The sequence below is a fragment of the Lissotriton vulgaris genome, chromosome 1_1, assembly GCF_964263255.1.
Source record: "Lissotriton vulgaris chromosome 1_1, aLisVul1.2, whole genome shotgun sequence".
Taxonomy (NCBI): domain Eukaryota; kingdom Metazoa; phylum Chordata; class Amphibia; order Caudata; family Salamandridae; genus Lissotriton; species Lissotriton vulgaris.
In genome coordinates, this window is record NC_141685.1 from 2,089,279,425 (window position 1) to 2,089,303,991 (window position 24,567).

The following is a 24,567-nucleotide window of genomic DNA, read 5'->3' on the forward strand; positions in this document are numbered from 1 at the left end:
TGTTCCTCTATCTAAACAATGGCCCATTAGCTATGGGGTTCCGCATGGATCTTACCTGAGGCCCACGCTTTTTAATGTCTATATGGAGCCATTGGCTGGGATAGTGCTCCCTTTCGGCATCGAAATTGTCACCTATGCAGATGATACCCAACTGGTGGTTGCTCTTTACCACCCTGAGGGATCATTTAGCACTTTGGGCATTTGACTAGAAGCAGTAGCCAATTGGATGGCACTTTCTCATCTTAAGTTAAATGGGGACAAGACAAAACTAATGTTCCTAGGTAAGTCTCCCTCTCCCAGAGCAGCGTTGGTGTGGCCTACCCGTCTCGGCACTATGCCGGTGCCTAGAGAGCAGATTAAGAGTCTGGGACTGTGGCTGGATAGCACACCCTGCTTTAATCACCAAGCTCTCTGCCACTTGCTTCGGCCCGATGAGGCTACTGAGGAAATGTTGCCCCTTCTCCCTTACCAGACCAGTAGGATTACGGTGCAGGCTCTCATCCTGTCCCACCTAGATTACGGGAATGCTCTGTATCTGGGTGCACCAATGGCCACCATCAAAAAATTGCAGGTGACCCAGAACTGCGCGGCCCGTTTACTTCTGGAACTTTCTCGGAGGCAGTCTGTTTCATCTGCCTTGAAGAAGCTACAATGGCTGCCTATACAGGCCATAATTCAGTTTAAGGCGATGTGTATTGCTCTTAGAGCCATGTGAAAATCAGGTCCTGCTATGATCTGTTCTTTAGTGCCCCCTTCCACCCTTCTAGAAGCTTGTGCTCCAGTACAGCCTTCCTTGTAACCCTACAGAAAGTACGACAAGACAGATTTGGGGGGGGGGGCGCTTCTCGTGGAATGCTGCAACTTTTTGGAACTCTCTGCCACCCACTTTGCGCAGTGAACCCAATCTACAAACTTTTCATAGACTCTTGAAAACTTTCCTCTTCCACTAATCTGCATACTCTTGTCTCATGTTCGTATTCGCCTGGTCCAAGTGCCACAAGGCCTCAGGGTAGAAGTGCGCTATATAAATTGAATTTCATTCATTCATAGCCTGTCTGTTCCATCTGCCTATAGACTGGAAAGAAACCTTGTTACCCAAATAGCGTGAACCAAACGAGACAAATCATGGATTTGCATAACACCTTGGTCCTAGACTAATAGAATGACAGATCCTGACCCATATCAAGGGTAGATGGCACCCCTCCACATCACAGGGAAAAACTGGCAAGAATCTCCTGCTTCAAATGCAAAGTAGAGGAGACTTTAGGGATCTAGACTGAGCACAACACGGTCAGGATAAAGGCACAATTAGGGAAAAGAGGAAAGAACCCCCAGTTCACCTAAATGCCTAACAGACGTGATGGCCACCAGGAAAGCAGTCTTAGCAGAAAACCAGGACAAAAAGGAATCCAATGGTTCCATGGCGGCCAATTGCAGACCCTCAAGAACCACACACAAATACCTAGAAGAAACCGATTTAGACATCACCAGACTCTTCAACCTGAAGCTTTTAAGGAGCATAGACACCTAAAGGGGAAACGCTGGAGATATCCACTTGCCCATGAAACGCCCTGGCTGCTGCCCACTGAGCAAAAAGAGTGGATGGAGCCAGCCTCTTGAAGAAGCCATCTTGCAAACAAATCAAAAATAGGAAAACTATCCACCGTCAGGGGATCGAACTCTTTAGAAGCACACCAGTTCTGAAAAGTACACCAGTGCTTTTTGTACTACTTCATGGTCGAAGACAGTCTGTCACATATGACGCAGGTGTGAAACTGGAAGTGAGAGAAGCTGGGGTGGAGAAAGCTGAAGACAGAGTAAGATAGAGCCCCTTGGAAAGAGACAACAGCAGTGAGAATCAAGGCCTCCGAGGCCAAGAAGGAGCAATCAGAAGGACTGTGGTCATCGCCTTTGGCCTTCTTCCGAGGGTGCTGCAAAGGGTGGGAATGCATTGAAAATCCCCTTGCGCCACGGGACAGAGGGCATTGACCAAACACACTTGGGAAGGCAGAAGTCTCTGAACAAAAAAAAAGAGGAAGCAACGCATTGTGTGGAGACGCCCACTGATCCAGCCATGGAACTCCAATAACGCGCACACCCGATTGAACTCCAGATCGGAGATATGATACAATACCAAATGTAGCATGTTCTTGCTCAGACAGTTAGCCTGAATGTCAAGAGACGCCTGAACATACACAGCAGACAGGGCGAGCAAAGACTCCGATCTGAGATGCAATGCCATTCAGACTACTGTACCTGGTCCCTCCAGATAAGACCTGGTTGTCCGTACGGACCACAACATTCTGCACCATTAACTGAGGAGAAATTATTAGCGCCTAACAGATTGCCGACAATTCCCCCAAACTGGAGGACTGACTTGCTTCCCAAGCTGTTCAGGCACCCTTGCCTTTACTGATCCCTGAACATCGCCCCCAGACCCCACATACTGACACCAGTTGTGAGATACATTGACAGGGGATAGCAGAACAGAACGTCTCATGCCAGATTCTACTCCGACTGCGACCAAATCAAGGGCCTTCTGACTGCAGGCGTCACTGGGATCAGAGGTTCATAGATGTGTGTGCTGGGACTTCAAAAGCAAGGAGCATCATTCACCAAATTCTATGGATGAAATCCTGACCAAGGAACCACAGCTTTTGAGGCTGCCACCAAGACTTGAAATCTCAGCCATGCTCTGGCCGACGAGGAGGGCTGTCCTAGAAGTCGATCCACTGAATTCTGATTTGTCGTCCCCTTCTGTGAAGGTAGCCGAGACAACCTCAGTTCTGTGTCGAACAGGTAACAAGGCCTGAGCTCAAAGGCCTAGCACATAGATGGGGAGTGCGCAACCCACAGTGCAAACAGCATGTCGTGCACAGCGACTATAGTAATATGCATACAATAAACACAGCATTCATAAAGTCAAGAATACAGCGAATTCTGTGATCTCCAAGGACAGAGAATAAAAGCCAGAGGCTTAGGGGGAGATGTGGGCCTAATACTTCTATTCTGGAGATCGTATACCGCTTTAAGCTGAAGGGATCAATGATCCCCAGCATGGAAATCTGTTGGTGGCGGAAACGCCTCACAAGTTAGGACCGGGATGAGGAGGATGGAGTTGAGTGGGTAATTACATTCTTGTATCAATTTAAAGTCTTCCGCCTGGAATCGTTTCAATCACCTGAATTTTTTTATTCCCCATTTTAAAAATATGTTTTAGCTCAGCCTCATTTCCCTTTCAGGAAACTAATAAAAGTTTAAACCGGTGCTTAAAAAAATAGGGAATCTAAAATAAAAAAATGCATTTATGTAAGCCAAGTCCCTGAAAAACACAAACTTGCATTAGAGGTAGAGTTAGAGATTATACCCGCTATCGATCTTGGTAGCAGGATTTGCAACGTGGATACGTGTTCAATAACAATTTCATGGCATTTTCAGAGTTGATGCGCATCAAAGAAAAGGTGGTGAAGAACTGGACATGCTCAGTAAAATAATTTACCATGGAGCCACTGGAATGAACATGGGAGGGCCAAATTATGAGGCAGGGTTGAGTAAATGATGCATCACGAAACGGTATTTATGCGGAATAACGCGGCACATTTTGTGATGGCATTACTTCATTATTTCGACATTTTCAAAGGTTTTAAAATTGTCTGGGTATTGGTCCCACCTCATTAGTTTAACACCCAAATATAGCATTAAGCAACAAAAATGTAACTAGTCAACCTTTGCGAAGGGCCTTTCACTGCACAGCAATAAGTTTCACTGCATATTTGGTAACTTTTGAACCGTCTGCAAACTAACAAAAAAAATTGCTTCTGGCTCAGATTATGCAGCAGATGATTGATTATGTGGCAAAATATAATTATGTGAAAAATCGCCGGAGCAGCACAGCCGCATAATTCCAATGGCCCAACTATACTGGGGTACAGGAACAGCACCAGCACACACAATAACCTAAACTACTACTTGCAGTAATACAAGAAAGCAAAGAGTACAATCAAAGGTGGAGAAAATCAAAATTTTCGATGGGCGCTCCCAACAGCGCTGATATGCCTGCCTTCACCTTGGGGGTGCCCAGGAGTGGACATTTCACAGGGAAAAACGCCAGGAAGCGTTCCACAGCGGTATGCATACAGCGCTAGGAAACCCCGTTCGGGGCATAAGTGCGCTTTAGAATTACAAATTCATTTCATTTCAACAAAAGGGGTATCCTGGAAGCGAAGCTCGAATGGTTAACGTTACTTGGAACATTGACAGTTCTCCTAAAGAAGTTTAATATTTATGGTTTTACCCAAAATCCTTGTCTACGGCTCGGATTTCCAGAGCAGGGGTTAATCAAGTGGGAGCCAATCAAAATACCTCACTCTGTTAAAAAAAAAAAAAAACTACCCTCCAATATCGCACACCTCATCTCCAGAATATCATAAATTATACCGGTCTTCCTGCTATTGACCCCCAAACAACCTCAGTGCCTTCCTTCCATCTCTCCCCGACCAAAGCTCTGCTCTCAACATCAGAGGCAGAGCCAGCACCACACCATCAAAGCTTGTTGAGAAACGCCATTGTGCATGGCCTGCAATTCACTTTCAGCCGCAATCCACACACAAAGCCAGCCAGCCGCAGTCCACACACATACACACACACACACACAGCCAGCCGCACTCCACACGCGCACACACACACAGCCAGCCAGCCGCACTCCACACGCACACACACAGCCAGCCAGCCGCACTCCACACGCACACACACAGCCAGCCAGCCGCACTCCACACGCACACACACAGCCAGCCAGCCGCACTCCACACGCACACACACACACACACAGCCAGCCAGCCGCACTCCACACGCACACACACACACACACAGCCAGCCAGCCGCACTCCACACACACACACACACAGCCAGCCAGCCGCACTCCACACACACACACACACAGCCAGCCAGCCGCACTCCACACGCACACACACACACACACAGCCAGCCAGCCGCACTCCACACGCACACACACACACACACAGCCAGCCAGCCGCACTCCACACGCACACACACACACACACAGCCAGCCAGCCGCACTCCACACGCACACACACACACACACAGCCAGCCAGCCGCACTCCACACGCACACACACACACAGCCAGCCAGCCGCACTCCACACGCACACACACACACACAGCCAGCCAGCCGCACTCCACACGCACACACACACACAGCCAGCCAGCCGCACTCCACACGCACACACACACACAGCCAGCCAGCCGCACTCCACACGCACACACACACACACAGCCAGCCAGCCGCACTCCACACGCACACACACACACACAGCCAGCCAGCCGCACTCCACACGCACACACACGCACACACACAGCCAGCCAGCCGCACTCCACACACAGCCAGCCAGCCGCACTCCACACACAGCCAGCCAGCCGCACTCCACACACAGCCAGCCAGCCGCACTCCACACACAGCCAGCCAGCCGCACTCCACACACAGCCAGCCAGCCGCACTCCACACACAGCCAGCCAGCCGCACTCCACACACAGCCAGCCAGCCGCACTCCACACACAGCCAGCCAGCCGCACTCCACACACAGCCAGCCAGCCGCACTCCACACACAGCCAGCCAGCCGCACTCCACACACAGCCAGCCAGCCGCACTCCACACACACTATCATCTGATTGCAAGATGGTGGTGCCACTTTGCTATACAGGTTCTTACTGGTCCATTAGGTCTATGGTGCCCTGAGCAGGAGTTGCAGCTAAAATGGAAGACTGCTCTCTCCATTTCCACCGCGTTCCTCTGTCTCTGGAGACTCGGGTGAGGAGGAGAGGGAAACCCCGGAAGAAAGCACTTTATTTGGAAACTTCACAACTTTGTTTTTTTACTGCACTTCTAATCTGGTTTTCGGCCTAAAGGGTTCCAATAAAGTCAGACATAACAAGAGTAATAAAGGTGCAGAAATGAGCCAGATTACATGAACATGGTAACACATTCTATGCAATTTGTTGCTAATACAAGAAAACCTGAATGAACGTTCCATTTTAGCTATAGAAAGGCAGAAATCACTTTAATGTTTTTATCTTGGTGGCTCATAAAAAAAATTGAAAACTTACCAGTGTAGAAAGAGCTATCACTTTTGTCCTGCTCAAAAATCGTTTTTGTTTGATTATCAAATCGAAGCCATAGTCCAATTGCGAGCACTGCAGTTCCAGCAAGCTGTATAGAAAGTAAGCATGTTTATTACAATATGCCGATTGATTCAGAAATTACAATAATATAAATCAGAAATAAGCAAATAAGAAGCAAATAAACATCAAAAGGTAAATTGCGGTTTTCTACTACAGCTGTAATGCACTGGTAGTTGCATAGTCTTCTGCTAAACATACTCCTTCTAAAGGGACCTCAGCTGCGTGCTCTTTCGTGTACACAGAAAATGCCTTCCACGTTCCTCTTGGTTGTCATGTCACGCGTCTGACACTTTAGAGCTTGTAACAAGAGTTCTTTATTTTATAATGATTCAACCCTAAAACATATTTTAACCCTGCCAATGATTAAGGAAACAGAAAATGTAAGCACCTCGAAAACAAGTAGTGACAAAACCAACAGTTCTGGCTTTTTTGAAGTGCTTCTTCATTGAACCACTATTCCTTGTGTGTAGCTGGGTGGATTGGTGATCGTCTAAGTTCAAGAATAAGTCCAAGGGTGGTAGAGTGAATATAAGGACAGATGGCTGGATTAATGAATGGGCAAGGGCAGATGAAAGACTGGCAAATGAATGAGTGCATGGAAGATACTGGGATAGTCGAGACTGCCACAGTCCCATTGATGGCAGAGACTAGTCTCAGCTAGCCATTGTGCGTGCAGAACAACTACTACTCCCCCCACCACCCCACCCCATCCCCCATAATGTGTCTCTGAATTTCGGAATGGTAAGAAGTTGAGGGGAAAGAGCACAACAGCCTTTGGGGTAGATAAGCAGTAGTGCAATTTCGAATAAATGAAGGGTTGTAGGTCCTTACAATGCCCAATAGGTGGTAAATACCTTAAAATAGATAGGCTGCTTAGAGTGATTGAAAGGGGAACAAAATAGGACGAAGGTAAGAGTCAATGTGCTCCGGTCATTAACCTGATATTCCACCGAGTTTAAAGACCTTTCAGCAAATTAAGAGGCAGTCCAAAGGAGGTAGAATTAGCACAGTCATAATGTGATCCAATGATGTCAGCTGTGTCCATCTTCCTCAGTCCTCATTGGGGAAGCAAACCTCTTTCTCAGTGTCTTTAAATGGAAAGTGCAGGAAGCTACTATTGCAGAAATCTTAACCATGGTGAGCCTGGCATTAAATTGGACTCTCAGGTTGTTAAGAGCGTTTAATTCAACTTGTAACTTGTCCAGGTCACTCGGCCAGTAGGATTTGAGCCAAAGGTCAGACCTTGCACCTAGAACAGAGATGATTTTGGTGTGTGTGCGCCCCAAAGAGTGACAAAACTATGTTTGATTTCCAATCCTCCCTCAAATCACGCAGTCTGCTGCCCAACCCCAATACTGCACAACCGGTTAGATACTATTTTCTATTTATAGCTCACCCCTGTTATGGCCTCACAGCGCTAGATATCAGCATATCTTGACCACAACATTGAAACTCCACAAACGTTTATTCTTTGTTTAGGTGGGGGTGGGGGTGGGGTTCACCCGGTTAAAATTAAGTAGTGTCCCGGAGGCCTATGGTAATGACAAAATGTTCTACTTAGTTCACCAAGCTGCTTCAAGAAGCTACGCTGCGCTCCTGCACCCACGCCGCGCCATCTTAAACACACCACAGCCTACCTCGCCGATAGGTAGCTACCACCTCCAGCACGTCCACAGGAGAGTACCGAGGGTGTTCTTATTTCGACCCACAGGACCTAATGTACCTCCTTGGAGGTTGAGACTCAATGTAATACTGGTCACTGATCTATGTGATATTACACCCCACCCCCACCAAGCAATGGCGAGCGACCCTAAAATGCCCTCTCAGAGGACTGCAGTAAGTATTGTGGCTGAGTGAGGACCCCAATTACATACTCGCTGAGGAGGGACCCCAACCTTGACAAGCGAATAGAAAAAAGGCACCCGTTTCAGTGCTACGAAGGACAGCGAGTAGTACCAATTAAAAGTAGTGTCACAAGACACGAGCAACAGCATAAACCGAAAACCTCACAAAAACGTGATCCATGCAGGAACAAGCGAGGAGACTCCCTTTAAAATACTGGAAGTGCTTTAGTGCGAACAAACTTTCCGTTATGTACCATCATCGTTCACCCTCCAAGAGACCCCATGTGGTCCCAGCGAAGTCCAATGTAACAAAACAAATAACAGTTTAAAACAAGCATTACGCAAATAGTGGTACCGACTAATTAAAGGAGACAGTGTCACGCCGCAAGCAAAGAAGACAATGTCACACCGCAAGCAAAGGAGACAGGGCGGTAACAAAAAAGCCTCATTTTCAATCGGAGGCCAGCATTTAGCATAAATGATGACGCCGGCCAATGGTAATGCTGGGCGGGGCTTCAAGTCCCCTTCTGAAAACTTTTGATTTCAACAAACATTTGCAGTGCAACATGTCTTGCATTTACTCGAGTTTGAGCTATTGGCATTGTAAAGGACAATACCATTCATTTAAGTTTTGGTTTTTAAAACATAAATAAAAAGGTATTGTCATTGACAATGCCAATAGCTTAAACTCACGTAAATGTGAGAACTATTGCATTGCAAATGCCTCGTTGTACATAGTCAATTTTAGTACGCATCAGGTACGCTTGCAGCTACCCCACATCAAAACTATTCACCGACCACGTGGTATTTTTACTGCACAGATAAATTAGATCAGCTTTTTATCATCACAGGACATATCTTCCCCAGCACATAACAGTTATTGCGTATGTACAGTGACTAATATTTACACAGCACCTCTAACATGTCCCCTGTAGACCAAATTGGAATAACAAACACCCTTTCAACCAAGCGCTGTAAATGGCGCTATGACCCCCGACTCAAATCGCAAAGCTATTCCATTTCGAGATCGGTTTAAAGCAAATGATCCAGTCCGGATGGGCAGTCCGAGGAGGAGAGACAGGGCGGTAACAAAAAGGCCTTGAATTCAATCGGAGGCCAGCGTTTAGCATAAATGATTACGCCATCCAATGGGAATGATGGGCGAGGCTTCAAGTCCCCTTCTGAATTCTTTTGATTACAATATGCCTCGAAGAGCGAGGAGCGCTTGCACGCTCCAGCACTAGGTCTGCGAGACCCAATAAGCCTTGCAGAGCAAGGAGCGCATGCGCGCTCCAGCGCTAGGTCTGCGAGACCTAAAAATGTAGGTGAGATCTAATAATGGATACTCTAGAAAGAGAAGGGTTACTTTTCAGTAATACCCATTTTCCAGATGCTATTATCACCACTTCTTGCCAAAGCTACCAGAAAGCCCATTGGCGGATTTCTGATTCAATATAATCGGTCATGAATTACCCTGGAGGAAGAAGGGAACAACGAAACAGACAACAGAAAAATGGTGAGGCTAAAAAAATTTGCATGCGCCAATGAGGATGTGATTGACAGTCTAAATTCAGTGGAAGGATCAAGAGAAAAATAAGTGAATGACGGAATAAGGGTGAACTAAAGTAGGTACAGATTACAATATGTTCACCATGAAAGGTGCAGGCGCCTTACATGTGAACCTAAACAAGCAGTGGCAAAGCCAATACTTCTCACCTATGGAAAGCCTACTCGCTTTGCCATTTATTTTTATTAGCCATGTTTTGTTGTACAGCAAGACGGATGAAAGTAAAAGAAAAGAATTAAGTGATGCGGTCAGCTCTAGCCACCTGATATAGCTTTATTTCTTCAAACTTATTTTACATTTTTATTTTATATACGTTGTGGCACCCTGCAGGGAAGTAGCTTAGTCAGTGGGAGGTGTGAGCTTCAGGTTTCCAAAAAAAACCACATATGCATTATACGAGGCAGGGAGGAGGTGGGCCTTAAGGAGCAGAAGGAAGGGAGAGGAGTACCGATGGTGAGGGGTACTTTTAACTCCATTTTTTGTAAAATATCCAGATGTAAAAATCTCCAGTGAAATATGACAAACACCTCACCATACCCGACTTGAAACACCTGTACCCAACATTTATTAGAAGGGTGTAACATCCCTGAAACTACACCACAGGCGTCCTGCTGCATTTTCACTTACTACCTCCCTCTCCTGCGTTGTTGCCTAGCGCTTCTAATAATTCTGTGACAGAAAACAAAAGAGATTAACAACTTAATAGCTCTTGCTATACAAGAGCTCTTTAGCTTTTTCAACTTTTTTTGTGTTGCGGTACTTGAGAGCAAGCAACGCGAGGCTAGCCAGGAGTGTTAGAAGGGGCAGCAACAACATGGGATGGGAGGCGAGAAAGCAACAAAGGGACAGGGTGGCGCAGGCTTTATGACAAACACATTTTGGGAAAAAAGCGATCGGTCGTGGCTAATGCTGAACTCTACATATTCTGGGCCATTGGAATTAGGGGATTCTCCAGTTGATGCTTTTTTCAACATAATAATGGATTTGCCTCATTTGCCATATAACCCATCATCTCATGTATAATCTGCAGATTTTAACAAAAATGTATTCTACCTCAAACAGTTCAAAGGTTACTAAAGATGTGTAAGGTGTTAACGTACAGTAAAAGGCCCTTTGCAAGAGTTAACTAGTCATTCTTCAGTTGACAATTTCTTTATTTGGTTGTTAAACTGGTACTAATAAAAGGTGACATCTTTACCTAGACAGTATTGACAGTTTAAAATCCTAAAATAATCAAGTAATGCTCCCTAAAAATGCGCTCCATTAGGCAGCAAATTTGCCTTTTCTAGTCACAGGATTCCAGTGGCCCCGATCATAGCGCTTTTTTTTGTTATGGCTGGTGGGGATAGGCCAACACAGAGGGTGGGAAAGGGCACAGCATGTTCCGGGTGTTTAGGATCATCTATTCCAAAGCAAAAACCCTTTTTTTTTGTTTGAAGACGTGTTATTGAAAATGTAACAAGTGATGAATTGCCACCTCAAATACATGTTTATGGCATGTGCTTTCATTCTGTAAATGTATAATGAATAGCTCTGATAAGCATGATCAATCAAAAACACATTCAGTGAGAATTTAGTGACTTTAGCTTAGAAATTCCAGTGATGTCAAAGCTTACTACGGTTTTACTCTACAATTCTATTCTATTATATTTTATTTAAGATCCTCAAACTAAATGAGTCAATCCTAAACGCAAGAGATTAAACACATACAGGGCAGTTTCCATTTTAGCTATAGTCTCCATTGTATTTAGCCTGTCCAGCTTGTTTAACTTTGGCCCCAAATCCATCCTAGGTAATGGAGGGCACCATTTTAGACTTCGAAGGCTGCAATCTTGGACAGTGGGGGCTGCCATTTTTCCTCAAAATATTCAGAATCATCAACATGTCTGCCTTTGATGAAGATGTTGTCTGTCCCCATCTTTCCACGAACTGTGAAAGTGGCAGGTCATTCAGATATAGACATCAACAAAGCACCCAGTGCGAAAGTCTGTGACTGGTTCTTTTTTTCCCAAGGTCATATAACAACCCTATCCCAAATCATGTAGTCTATACTGATGTATTGTTAGCTTATTAGTAAATCCACTGAAGTAGATTATGTCGTCAAAACATTCCAAAGGTGACATTGCAAATTACACATTAGATAAGATGCCATATATAAGGAGTCTCTGTGCAGCATTCCATTTTACTTTCACAAACAGGTGCCAGGATTGTGTTCCTCTCATAGACGCAATCTCCTAGCTCTTGACCTTGTGCTCATAATAACGGACAAGATATTTCAAACAGACAACAATCCCCGTTGTCCAGGTATGCACACCACCTCCGAAAGTCAGGCTTATTTACTCATCTGCTAGAACTAGCATAGCGCTTAGAGATAGGAGAGGCTTGAGTGGTCGACCTCTGAGCTGGGGAACCGGGTACAAGTCTCGGCAGGGACACAACATCCTGGGATTCTGGGCAAACACTTAATCTCCCTGGTCCTAATAAACATGAATGCGTCATTCTTTAACACAATGGTGTCCTGTAAATAGCTCCCAAACCTTAAGGTGTAGTTTGTGCTATATAAAACTCAACAACAAACAAAAAATTAGCACAGAGGGTGTAGGGCTATACATTGTAATACTATGATTTTTCACAGTTATTTGAAAGCTTAGATGCTTTGTATTATCTTCTGTGAGGTTACCAATATGATGCACACTAGAAATAGACATTTCAACGTAACAATTTTTCAAAATAAATGTTGGAATACATATTCCATGTCGAGTGATCTTCAGTATGTAAATCATAACTGAATAGTCTAGATTACCACTACTCTGTTAGTAGCCCAAAAGCATGGACACTGCCTCATTTATGTACGGGGTGGAGTTCTGCAGGGCTAGATTAACCAGTTTTTCACATTCAGTGCTGGTGCATTGAACCAAGATCACTTGTGTCCACCACGAGTGTACAAACAGACCTGGTAGAGCCGTGCCAAACATTCAGTGTACACAACACAGGAGAGTGACTGTACATGAAGAGGAAGTGAAACCAAAAGATGAGGAGCAAAGAGAATCAAAGGAATTAGAGGGTCAAGCAAGCCAGCCAATGGTGAGCATTGTGCAGGCTCCAAGCCTCCTGAAGCTAAAAATATGTCCCGCAAGCGACAGCCTAAGCACTGTCTCATGAGACATAAAAACTATTGGAGGAAAATAAGTGCAATGTACAGTATGAGGACACGCAAGACATGTTTTTGTGAAAACATCTTTCCTGACTACCACCAACGTTTTTCCAACTCCAAGGCATGAGAGGAAGTTAATTTGATCTTATATTATTTTTCAGACCCTGCTTCCATTTAAGAATGGAGGAGGAACATGGGCGGTGATCCTAAGAGTCCTGCGCGGAGGTAATTTTGTAGTGGGGGGTAGCAATGTGTTTGAAAACCCATCTTTTCCATATGCTTTAGTAGCACCAGGATTTTTCTCTTAGCTGAAAGGCTGACAATATTTCATAAGCCAAGTAGCAAAAGCAAATCAGATTAAAAGGGACACAATGCCTGGTAAGGTTTTCTTTGAATTTTTTTAATTTTTTATTTAAGAGCGCCTGGTTACACCTACTGGTGAGTCCCCGTGCTATGTTACTTGTAACTGACAACTCCAGTAAACAGTGCTATGCCTATCAACACCAAATTCCTGTCTATTGTGTGAAGAGCCAGGTTTTTAGTTTCCTATGAAAACTGCTCTCAGATGGCTCCTCCCCGAGGGACAAGGGTAAGGCATTCCTGCTTTTTGCTGCCAAGTAGCTGAAAGATCTTGCTCCCATACGTGCTTTTTTGATCCCTGGGACTTTAACCAGATGCTTCCCAGTGGATCTTAAATGGTGTTCTGTCTTATAAGGAGACAATAAGTCCTGTAGGAAATGGGGCCTTTACCTTGCGGGATGCGATGGCCGAAACATAGTGCTTTAAACGTGATGAGTTTCTGAACAGGCGACCAGTGCAATACCTCCAGTGCGTTCTTGGAGGGCACTCGTCTCGGCAAGTTCGGCGCTAGTCTAGCTGCTGCATTCTGGATAGATTGCAACTTTTGCAATCCCTTTTTGGTTGCACCCAGGATCAGCACATTTCCATAATCTAGTCTCGCTGTGACCAGAGCTTGGATCAGAGTTTTCCTCGCAGACATCTGTAAAATGTCCATGGTTTTTTTGAGTATCTTCATCGGAGTCTCGAAGGTCAGTTTGGAATCTATCCATACTCCGATTTTTAACCTCTGTTTTCGGGGTCGGACCTGGTCCTAAGATTGTTGGCCAGCAGGCCGAAGGCCAGATTAATAGGGTATTTCCCATCATTAGTATTTCGGTCTTATTGCCGTTTAGGCTCAGGCAATTATCTTCCATCCTGCCAGATCTTACAAGCAGTCGGCAAAATTAGCGGCTGCTTATGCGGAGTTTGGGGTCAGGGTGACCACTAGCTGTGTATCATCTGCATATGACACAATTATAACAGCATGTTTTTCTACAACCCCAGCCAAGGGGGCGACCTACAGATTGAAAAGAGTAGGGTTCAAAATTGAGCCCTGCGGCACCCCCTGTGCTAGAGAAATGGGTTTAGAGGTATACACAGATTGTGCCACTTGGAAACTGCGGTCCTGTAGATAGGATACCATCCAGTCCAGGGCCACTGCCTCTAAGCCCCCTCTTCTGAGTCGGTGCAACAACAACTTATGTGACACCGCATCAAAAGCTGCGCTGAGGTCTAATAGGACCAGCGCCGTTCTCAATCTTTCATCCACTCTCTTCCGTACTGACTCAGTAGCATATAGTAGTGTGGTCTCCTTTGAGTACGTTCGTCTGAAGCCTGATTGAGTGGGATGTAGCAAGCTGTTTTTCTTCAAATGTGCCCCAACAGTCTATTGACAACTTTTTCCGCCATTTTCTAAAAATAGGGGAGTATTGAGACTGGCCGCAAGTTCTCTAATAGGCTCCCGTCAGCTGTTTTTTTTTTAGTGGTCGGACAATTGCTTGTTTCCACCTCCCAGGTAGCCGCCCTTCCTGGAAGGAGGTTTCCAGCAACTTTTGAATATAGGGAAGTATGACCGCTAGTCCTGTACAGATCACTTTAGGTGTAACTGGATCTTTTGGGGAGCCTGATCTTATACTTAATGCTACCTCTCAATTCTACTAACGAAGGACAAGAGAACTGTGAAATACTGTTTTCACCCCATTGCGGTATTTGTTAATTTTGCTTGATGCAGCCATTTTGCGCATCCATGGAAAAAGGTATCATAAATGTTATCTACTTTCCCGGCAAAGAAGTCCGCAATCTGGTTCCATGATTCTTCTGAGTTTTAAGTTGGTGCTACTGTTCTCGCTAATGCAGATCTCTTTAAATATGCTAAATAGTTCCCTAGATGAGTGGTCTGCTGTCTCAATCCTCTCTGAGTAATAGGTCGCTCCTGCTTTCTTTATGAGTAAGTGGAAATGCCTTAGTTTAAGCCTGTATGCCATTTTATCGGAGTCTAAAAATCTTTCCCTCCATTTTCGTTCCAACAGTTTACATGTCTTTCTCTTTACAAATCATTTAAATCGGATGTGTGTCTTTTATTTGGTAAAATTGTTCATTGCTGGGAAACCCTCGGATTTCAGCTATTCTAAGTAGTTTAAGTTCTAGTCACTGAAACATACAGATGTACTCCAAAAAAGAAATATACTGTAAACATCTACAAAGCAAACACAAGGAGAGCCCAAAAAGCATTGCTCCTGGATTTGAAGGTGTCTATCAGAGCAAAACCTAACTCAACAGCACCACACCAGCTTAGATCTTGAAACCATTCCATGTTAGCACATCATCTCGTTGAAGCCATTTGCATGACTCGCATTGACAGATAGCAAGCCAAATCAAATGGAATTGTATTCGTATTTTAGCAAGAAATCCATAAAAGCACAGTAAACCAAATGTATACAATCAAAACTCTCGTCCAAAGCCAGTGTAAAATATTACGATACCATACATCACACAATAACAAGATGGACATCAAATTATTAAAAAAAATAAAAACACATCAATAGCTTTAAAAATCGCACTCCTAGACCCATACGAATCTTGTAAACGTGAAAAATACTACACACATGTGAGCTCGGGAATGCTAACAGAATTTAAGTGGGATAAGGAATCTCCACTCTTACATATTAAAAATAATCATGGAAGGCATAGAAGAGAAAAATAATTAGACTCTCCAGCTAAAAAAAAGGTACTTTTAAACCCCGTGTTCGAGCTGGGCTACACACGTGATAGTTGTGTAAGTAGACAAGGGAGTGGGCTTAAAGATCTGGTACCCGTTAGTTAGCCTGCCTCAGACAGTTCGAGTCTGTGTAGACTGTACACACGCAGCAACAGTGCTCTGACACAATATAACATCTCTTGCCCATCCATCGTCTCTCCCTCTCCCTCGCTCTCTCTCTGTGTCCCTCCGTCTCTCTCCGATAGGTGTGCTGCAATCCAGCCGCCCTCATCGCCGCCGTTCGTCATCCTAATCTCAGTTAAACCCTCTTTCTGTTTCCACACTTTAGAGAGATAGCGCTCTCTGTCTCAGTTCTACTCAAGCACTTAAATGCGGAACTCTACAAAAAGTTGATGTGAAATAGTCTGGGGGGGGGGGGGGGCGCCCCAAAAGGTGCATTGCAACGGTCTATTTGTGTTTTGGGGTGAAACGCGGCAAGGAGTACAACGCCTGAAGCGCGCAGCGCCGAGAAATCAGCAAAGCGTCCCGAGTAAGAAGGGCTGCAATATTACTGAACATGAGCAGCGGGATGGTGAAATGGCCAAGTTAGGGAATTTTCCGTTGCGGTTACTTCCGGGATAACAAAGCTGCATTTGTAAAACGTAAACAGCAACTCGAGATGTACCAGGCGTTTTTTTTTGTGGCCGTTCCACCCAGGCATGCGCAGTGTGGACGGAAAATGTGAGGCACGGACGGGCACATTACAGACTCCACTGCGCCGTCTCTCGTTTGAAGCGATCGGGACCTTAACTAAGACTTTTTCATATATTTAGATCTCGTCTCTGAAGTACTAATTTCGGAAAACTTGACTCCACTCAACGTAGGAAGCCTTTGCCTCACGTGGTACCACCAAGCTGGTTTTCCCGATGCGACATGCGCGTCGTCAAATGCGAATATTTACATTAGTAAATGTGCTGATCCGTTTGATGCCCGGAAAGTGATTGTTATAAAAACAAAATTTAGTGATGGTTTCGGTCAACCAATGTCTGAAAAATCCATAAACAAATGTTGGCCTCGGACGTTACACAGATGCCAAAGTGTCTGTTCTCCATCGCATCATGACACCAGCCCTAAAGGCGGAGCGCGCCTCCTCCACGAATGTTTGAAGGCTAGCTACAGTGCCCACGTGGCAGACAAGAAATATGCTCCGTCCACTTTATCATTAAATTAAACCTACATGAACAAAGTTGCAGCCTAATTGCAGTTGCACAAAGCATTTATCTTAATTTATTAAAAAATGACATAGCCAATAGGTCAAGCCTTCTTGGCAAATTAGTTTGATTCTTAGTTTCTTTTTGCAACCATATGCCACATAAAAAGTGTTTTTTTTATTATTATTTTTTTAAACACGCTACAAACCGAATTGTGGCAGCCATTTACCGACGATATAAATTTTTAATTCTAAAAATAAATTACCCATTGCATAAAATTGCAACATAAACAGTACGGGGAATTCCTAGCAGATTGGTATAGAAACCCTTTTTAGCGATACTACACATCGCAGGAAAACAGGAATATCACGGATGCAACGAACGATTGTATTGGTTTTGGATTACTGTAACCTGAAGACAATAAACTTTTTTTTAAAAACACGGATGACAAAAAAATAAAGACACGAAAGAAAAAGAAAAATCAATGGCCTACTAATCCTGGCCTAAAGTTAATTTTGCTAAGGCAGATGTGCACGTTCATTCGCAGTGAAAGACTGGCAATGGATAAAGTGGGGTGACCTTATGCACGTGCTGTGTTGGGCAGAAACAAAATGAGAATGGCAGCTGAACAGCCCCGTCGATGAAGGGGGGCCGCTCAGAGAGGTGGACTTTTAAAGTATACATGACCGGAAACTACATCTATTGCCTACGACTGTTTTACTTCAAAGGCCTCTCTCTAAAGGCGAGAGCAGAGGTAAAGGGACAACATGTGAAATGTTGCTTTTCACAAGGCTCAAATGCCATACAAAAGCTCGGTAAAGAGTCCACAAATTGAGAACCATCAAATCAGTGACCTGTTGCTAGACCAGCTGAAATTATGGAAACAAGGTAAGTCTTCATCACATGGTCTCTTTTTAGGTTTCACTTTAGACAGTGCATGCACGGTTTGTGAGACATTTTGTTTACTTACAGGGGGTTACAAGCCACCATTTGCTTACTTTTGGTTTGCTTTACTGTATATCATTTGCTGGCTCCTCTTTGCTCACTGTATACAGCCTTCACTTCCTCTTCGTGCATCTGGACCTCCCATGGAACATGGCCCAAGTACTGCTTCCATGCCCGGACTGTGTGCTTCTAACGCTTGGGCTTTTGGGTGCACTTTTTCTTCTTTTAGTTCCATTTTGAAGCATGAAATAAGAGTACATATGTTCGCTTGTCGGCAGCGGAGGCTTCTCCATTAGGGTGGAGTCACCCCACCACTGACAGCCAGCAGATGCAAACATAAAAAATATGATAATAAAACAATTTTATTATCATTTTACTTTTCATCACAGTCACTGAGCAGAGTCTTGGGAGTGGGGCCATCCTGACAGACAGCAGCAGCAACAGAGTGGAGGAGTAGTGGGCACTGCAAATGCGCGTGTTGGTTTGGCTGGCTGTATTAGGATGGCCAAACCAGAACTGTGTTGCATAGACACCTGGAGAACAGGCACAGGCTCCCTGTCCCCGAGTAAGCGCTAAACCAGCACGCTCTGACTAATCCTGATGCTTCTCTCGTGCTTGACTGTAGCATTACCAACAGGAGATCAGCATTTGGATAGCATAGGGAGCCTGTACACCAGCCCATGGACTGCCAGGACCAGATCAGAAGAGCACCAAAGCTGTGGACGGCAGGTAAATGGTCTTATTTTTTTGTTTTTCTCCCCTGCCCCAACAATTTATTGACAGCAACTACCATAGCTTGCCGACCCGTCCTTGTTGCTTGCGCACCAGCAGGGCCGGACTGGCTACCCGGCGTTTTAAAATGCTGCTGAGCTGGGGGCTGATTTCGTTGATGGGGACCTGCATCAACGAAATCAGCCCCCACCGCAGTGAAATCAGCCCCCAGCTTGGCAACATTCCAAAACGCCTGGTAGTCAGTCCGGCCCTGCGCACCAGACTACCGTTTTGTACAGCTTGCTCTGTCCCTCTGATGAAAAAGAAGCGCTAGGACGTGGCCAGCACTGGCTGAGTTAGATCGGGTTTTTTTTCTAACTTTAAGCCATGCTGCACAGCTGCCATGCTGCTTTAGAACATGGCTAAAAGGCATGGATAGTTCTCGCATAGGAGTGACTTATTGGCTTTACCAATTCTTTTGTACCCAGAAATGTCATTCATTACAAATAATGAAAGTGGAAGTTGTTCTAGAAGGAAATGTTGTGTCAAGGGAATGCCTCCTCATGTAAAGTGTAAACAACACTGGTTTCTGGATCCAAGAAAAGTAATGGGCTCACATGGAGGGCAGAGGGCAGCAGGGTAATACAAGGCAGACTGATTGGCTCTTCAGCAAGTTGTTCACCTCTTACCCACATTTGTGCAGGACGTCAGCCTGGCTGAAGCCTGACCCACGAGCAGACAAGGGCGGACCCAGTGCTCGCTGTCTGACAGTATTCAAGTGCTCGAGGGGTTTGGGGTGTGAACCCTTGCTCAAACGTCGGACTTCCTTCGGCACAGCAGGTGTAGGTAGCGTCTGGGCCTTTTAAAAGCATGTGTAGATTCTGCTATGTTTTCCAGCGTGGATTCCTCTAGCGCCGCCTTTCTATTGTGGGCTATATTTATTTTGCAGTTGGTATCACTGCCTATATAAAAATAAACTAAAACAAATGTGTGCATGGCTACTGCTTGTGTCGCCACTTTGCCTCTTGAAATCATGTTAGGCATTAGACAGCGGCTCTCCCTGACGCACGTCACATGTGGTTTACAGGGCCATCTCGGAATAACCCCTTTGTAGTGACGAAGCACACAGCATCCACTGCCCTGTGGCTAATCTGTTTAGTCCTTATTTGACCTGTGTGTGCCTAGCTCCCACATACCTTAGCCATCATTGACAGGCGCTGCATCCCACAACACTGCAACTGCACCCTAGTGGTCTCCATGTCACGCATGATAACTCATCCTATATGAACTTAAACAAAAATACCTTCCCAGCCATGCACTCTGTATGGTGAAGCTTGCTATAGATGTGGGTAAGCGCTTCAGAGCCCCACAAAGGGGTGAGGTGGGTCTGACTGCTCAGTCCTGGCTGGCGGCTAGGCACTGGAACAATCTTCCGCTACCCCTCAAATGCATTGCGGATAAAAGAATATTCCTCAAACAAATAACCTACCTATTCCAGGACTAGATGCCATATTCCTTACTGTGCATTTAGCCTAGTGCCAGGACACTATCGCAGTAGCTACAAGCTCTACAAATCCTACCATTCGTTGGGGTAGCAAGTGCCTTAGAGAAAATACAGTGACACAGTCGCACACACACACACACACCCACCCACAAACCTCTAAGTCACGCCATAAAACTTACGTCATCCAAGGACATTACCTGTCGCTCACCAGAGGTAGCAAAGCTACCCCGCCTTCCTCTTTGCGGCCCTGAGTGTAAGCACTTAAGGATATCCCCGGAGTGTGGTCCTTCACACAGGAGGGCTAGGGCGGAGCAGGGGTGTGAACTCCCACTTTGTACCCCTCCAATAGGGCCCAACAACCTCATATCAGCTGCTGGAAGCCTGGGGAGCAACCAGGGGTGGGGGCATCTTTTCCTGCTGCCAAGGGACTATGGTGTTGCGAAGGGGACCTGCGAGGGGAGAAGAGACGGGGGACCTGCGAAGGGTGAAGAGACGGGGGACCTGCGAAGGGTGAAGAGACGGGGGACCTGCGAAGGGAGAAGAGACGGGGGACCTGCGAAGGGAGAAGAGACGGGGGACCTGCGAAGGGTGAAGAGACGGGGGACCTGCGAAGGGTGAAGAGACGGGGGACCTGCGAAGGGTGAAGAGACGGGGGACCTGCGAAGGGTGAAGAGACGGGGGACCTGCGAAGGGAGAAGAGACGGGGGACCTGCGAAGGGAGAAGAGACGGGGGACCTGCGAAGGGAGAAGAGACGGGGGACCTGCGTAGGGTGAAGAGACGGGGGACCTGCAAAGGGAATAGAACAGAGTCGCGTGCTGGATTCACCCCATGGACACTCCGGCTTCAGAGCGCCCGGAAGCGGAGCCTTTTCAGGAAGGTGCACATTCCTGCCTCACCCCACACACCAGACCTCCCTACTATCCTCGCACTGGCTTTGCAAAGTGATGGTGCAGCGTCATAGTCCTGTAGTACTGACGAGGCTGAAGTAAAGCTGGGGAAGGGGGGGGGGGGGATCATGGCTGCTAGGACACGTGCCAGAGAAGGCGCGAGGTCGGGGGCGCTCGAGGGGACACAGAAGCAGCTTGGCGGGCCCTATGTCTGGGTCAAGGGCTGCAGGGGGGGTGGCGCAGCCTGTCACTGCTCTGACGGCAGCCCTGCCGAGCTTGTAGTCAATGTTGTCCGGTAAAAATGTAAGGAAACATGGGGGAATAAAATAAAACAGTCCACCACTACACATAAGAGAGCGCGCTTCAGCAACAGAACACAAACCGTCGTGTCCTAGGCGGAAAAGTATAAATCCGACCCAAGACCCGGAATATGTAAACACGAGCGCTACATGTTTCCATATTAAATAAGGTTACTAAAGAGGCTGCTGTCTCCAGGACGTTTACTTTATTGGCCTTCACTAGATAAAGAGTGTGCTGGAGAGCGGACCAAGAGTAAACAGAGCAAATACTGCATGATCGTTAATACCTCCTCCTTAGGGAAGGATGTGTCTGTTGCCAACAAGCACTGATACAAGGAAGGGCCTAAAATGGCTGACACTGTGGCAAGAAACCGTCTGCTGGTAACAATGTTTCACTCAACAGAAATGAGACGCAACATTGCACGATAAGGTTGGTGTTCGGGAGTGTCAGCAAACGTGAAACGTTGTCCTATAAAGGGCCCCTTAACCCCCACTTGTCTTTCTATGCACTAGAAAGAAGTGTTACTTTTACGTACTTTAGTGGTAATCAATTTACGGACCGTGGATGGATGGTGAGGTGGTGCTGCCAGAATCCAAATTTGTGGCCGCGAATAATCCCCAGCCACAACTATTAGCTATCTGACCCATCTAGCCACATCACGTGCACATTATTTCCACGCCGCACAAAATAAGATTTATTCAAATAACCTCGGCGTTCTTTCTTGACCGTGCCCCTGATTTCGCTTCGCCTCGGCGGCCTTAGTTTCAAGGAAGGCGGGGGAGCCCCTCCGCGGGCGACGCCCTGGGTGGAGTCCGACCGAACCGCACACAAGCAAGCCATCCGACCCCACATCAAACCGAGGCAGCCGGACATTTTAATTACGAAATGACTGTTCTTAGTCCAGACGAGCCCAAAGGACGCCGCTTCCTGCCGCCAGGGCTGGCTTTTGTGTGCGCAACATGTTCACAAATCTCGCCGTGCCACATGCTACAGGCATGTGGCACAATAACAACCAATTCAGCCATTATGTGGCTATAGTGCCAGGCTTGTAACTCGAACCCTAAGGGTTGCTCTGCTTCGGACATACACGTGAGCGACAATCCAATCAGATTCAAAATACAAGACGTTCAGGTTATCTGGAGAGGCTATACACCCACAATTTTTGGGGGTGGGGGAGAGATGTCGATTCAACCACACAATTGACAGACTTGGTGCACATCGATGGTATTTTGCAGAATAGATGCAGCTAATACCAACATCTATTAGGAACGTCTCGCGCCTTTAAATCACCGGTCACTCCCACAACTCTCCGTGGAGGCCAACCAACCCCAGTGCAGAAAAAAAGCCCCCCATTAAAAGTCAACTTATTACCTTTATCTTCATTAGGAACCAAGCCAACATCATTAACAACTGGGCCCCGGGCCAGGGAGCATGAACTGCAGGCAGGCCCGGGCTGTGTGCTAAAATATCATCGGACACATACACGGTCTACAAAACTAACCTACCACTGGGTGCAGATTTTCTATTACTAATTTCAATGGGGCGATGCTTTTATAAAGAACATTTGTCGCACAACATTTATGTCAGAGGATAGTCTGACAAAGATTTTCTGATATTGCGGTCGCACACCGCATGCTAGAGGGGCAATTTGTTAAGAGTCGTTTAAGGATGGGAACAGAAATCTAGGTTACTCCACTACCTCACTTTACAGTGAACTATACAATGCAAGCATTTTTTGTTTCAACAGTTTAAACAAACAAAAAAAAAAAAACAATTATGTGTACACATGCCAAGTTTCATTAAATAATTCCAAGGAACCTGAACAATGCCACTAACTTATGGGCCGCAACATTTCACAGGAATGAACATACGCCATGTGAGTGACTCCAAAGAGCGTATCTCACTCTGCTCCTAGAAACCGCAATAAATTAATTACAGGTACCAGCACATCTTAGGAACTGAAATGTCACAAGGCACTTGTAAAAGGAGTTATTACTATACTCAATGGTACTCGTTTTAGGAGCACTGAAAGGCTAAAACACTGGATTCCCGCAGTGGGACTGTAACCTCCAAATGCTAACTCTGGGCATGCACGTTCACAGAGCTATTTCACGCTCCTACCCATTGGCATAGGTCTGGAGTTCATAGATAATCTATTTTAGCAAATACATTTATGAAGAAACAAGTGAATGTGTGGAGACAACAGATGCAATGGTGGAGTGGATGGGTGCATGGGCCCGGATAACCAATCAGACCACCGACTTCTATTACGGCAGTCAGGAGAACGCTATTGAAGCAGTCAGCGTTCCGACCGCCCAATTACGATGCGACCACCGGGCTAGCGGTCGCAAACTGCTCCTTTACATGGCTGCTTGTGCTGCGGCCCAGGAAAAGGGCCAGTGTTAAGAAGCACTGCCCGCACCTCCAGACACTGTGTGCCATGCACCATGTGGTGCTTGGCACACAATGCATGGAGGTGCACGGGGCACTACATGTGACCCGTGGGCCACTATACACTGGCCTACGATGGATTGGGCCCCGTTCGGGGGGCCCCAAAATCCATTTCTGACCATCTTTTCATGGAGGGTTTTCAAACATAGAAAAGGTTGTCGGAAAGGGATATCGCAATTCCGCCGGCGGTGCCTGCCTCAGCACCGCCTTAATTCGGGATTGCAATTCCGAAATGACGCCCCTTTGGGACCACTGATCCTGTTGGAAGCTGTAGTCTTACCTCCACAACCATTTCGGGTCCGACCGCTGGCATTGTAATTGGGCAGTCAGACCGATGGGCGGTCAGTCTGTCAGACCACCACCTGTCGGTGGCGGTCCGACTAACATCATAATTGGGCCCATGGTCACAGCTGAGAACAGTCTAAATATGGACTGTCATTTAAATCACATCGTTTTTAAAACAGACCATTTAAAAAATACAATGAACTAGACTACGCGCTTCACTGTCACAATAAAGTCTTATTCATGCGTGAGATCATTTTCCTATGGTTAAAGGAATTGCAAAAACAAAGAAAACTTTATTCCAGACCAGCCATGAAACAGATTTGGTGGACATGGAGGTAAAGAGCTATATGCAAATCAACAAAATCAAGGCAGGACTAGGAGCATTAAAGAGGACTAAAAATGAGGAGACATCATAATAAATGCAGACTTCTTCACAAAAAGTGGACACAAGCCATTCAAATGATGCAAGAAATTAT

The 24,567-nt window shown here is 46.0% G+C and overlaps 1 protein-coding gene across 2 annotated transcripts in view; it reads right to left on the reverse strand.

The window, feature by feature from the left end:
* The window catches only part of CD9 (CD9 molecule), a 198,650-nt gene that overhangs the window by 104,359 nt on the left and 69,724 nt on the right, over window positions 1-24,567 (reverse strand). For both annotated transcript variants that reach the window (XM_086921194.1, XM_086921202.1), the window contains exon 2: window positions 6,120-6,222. In XM_086921194.1, coding sequence (XP_086777320.1) covers window positions 6,120-6,222 — 103 coding nt within the window. The remainder of the gene's footprint in view (window positions 1-6,119; window positions 6,223-24,567) is intronic.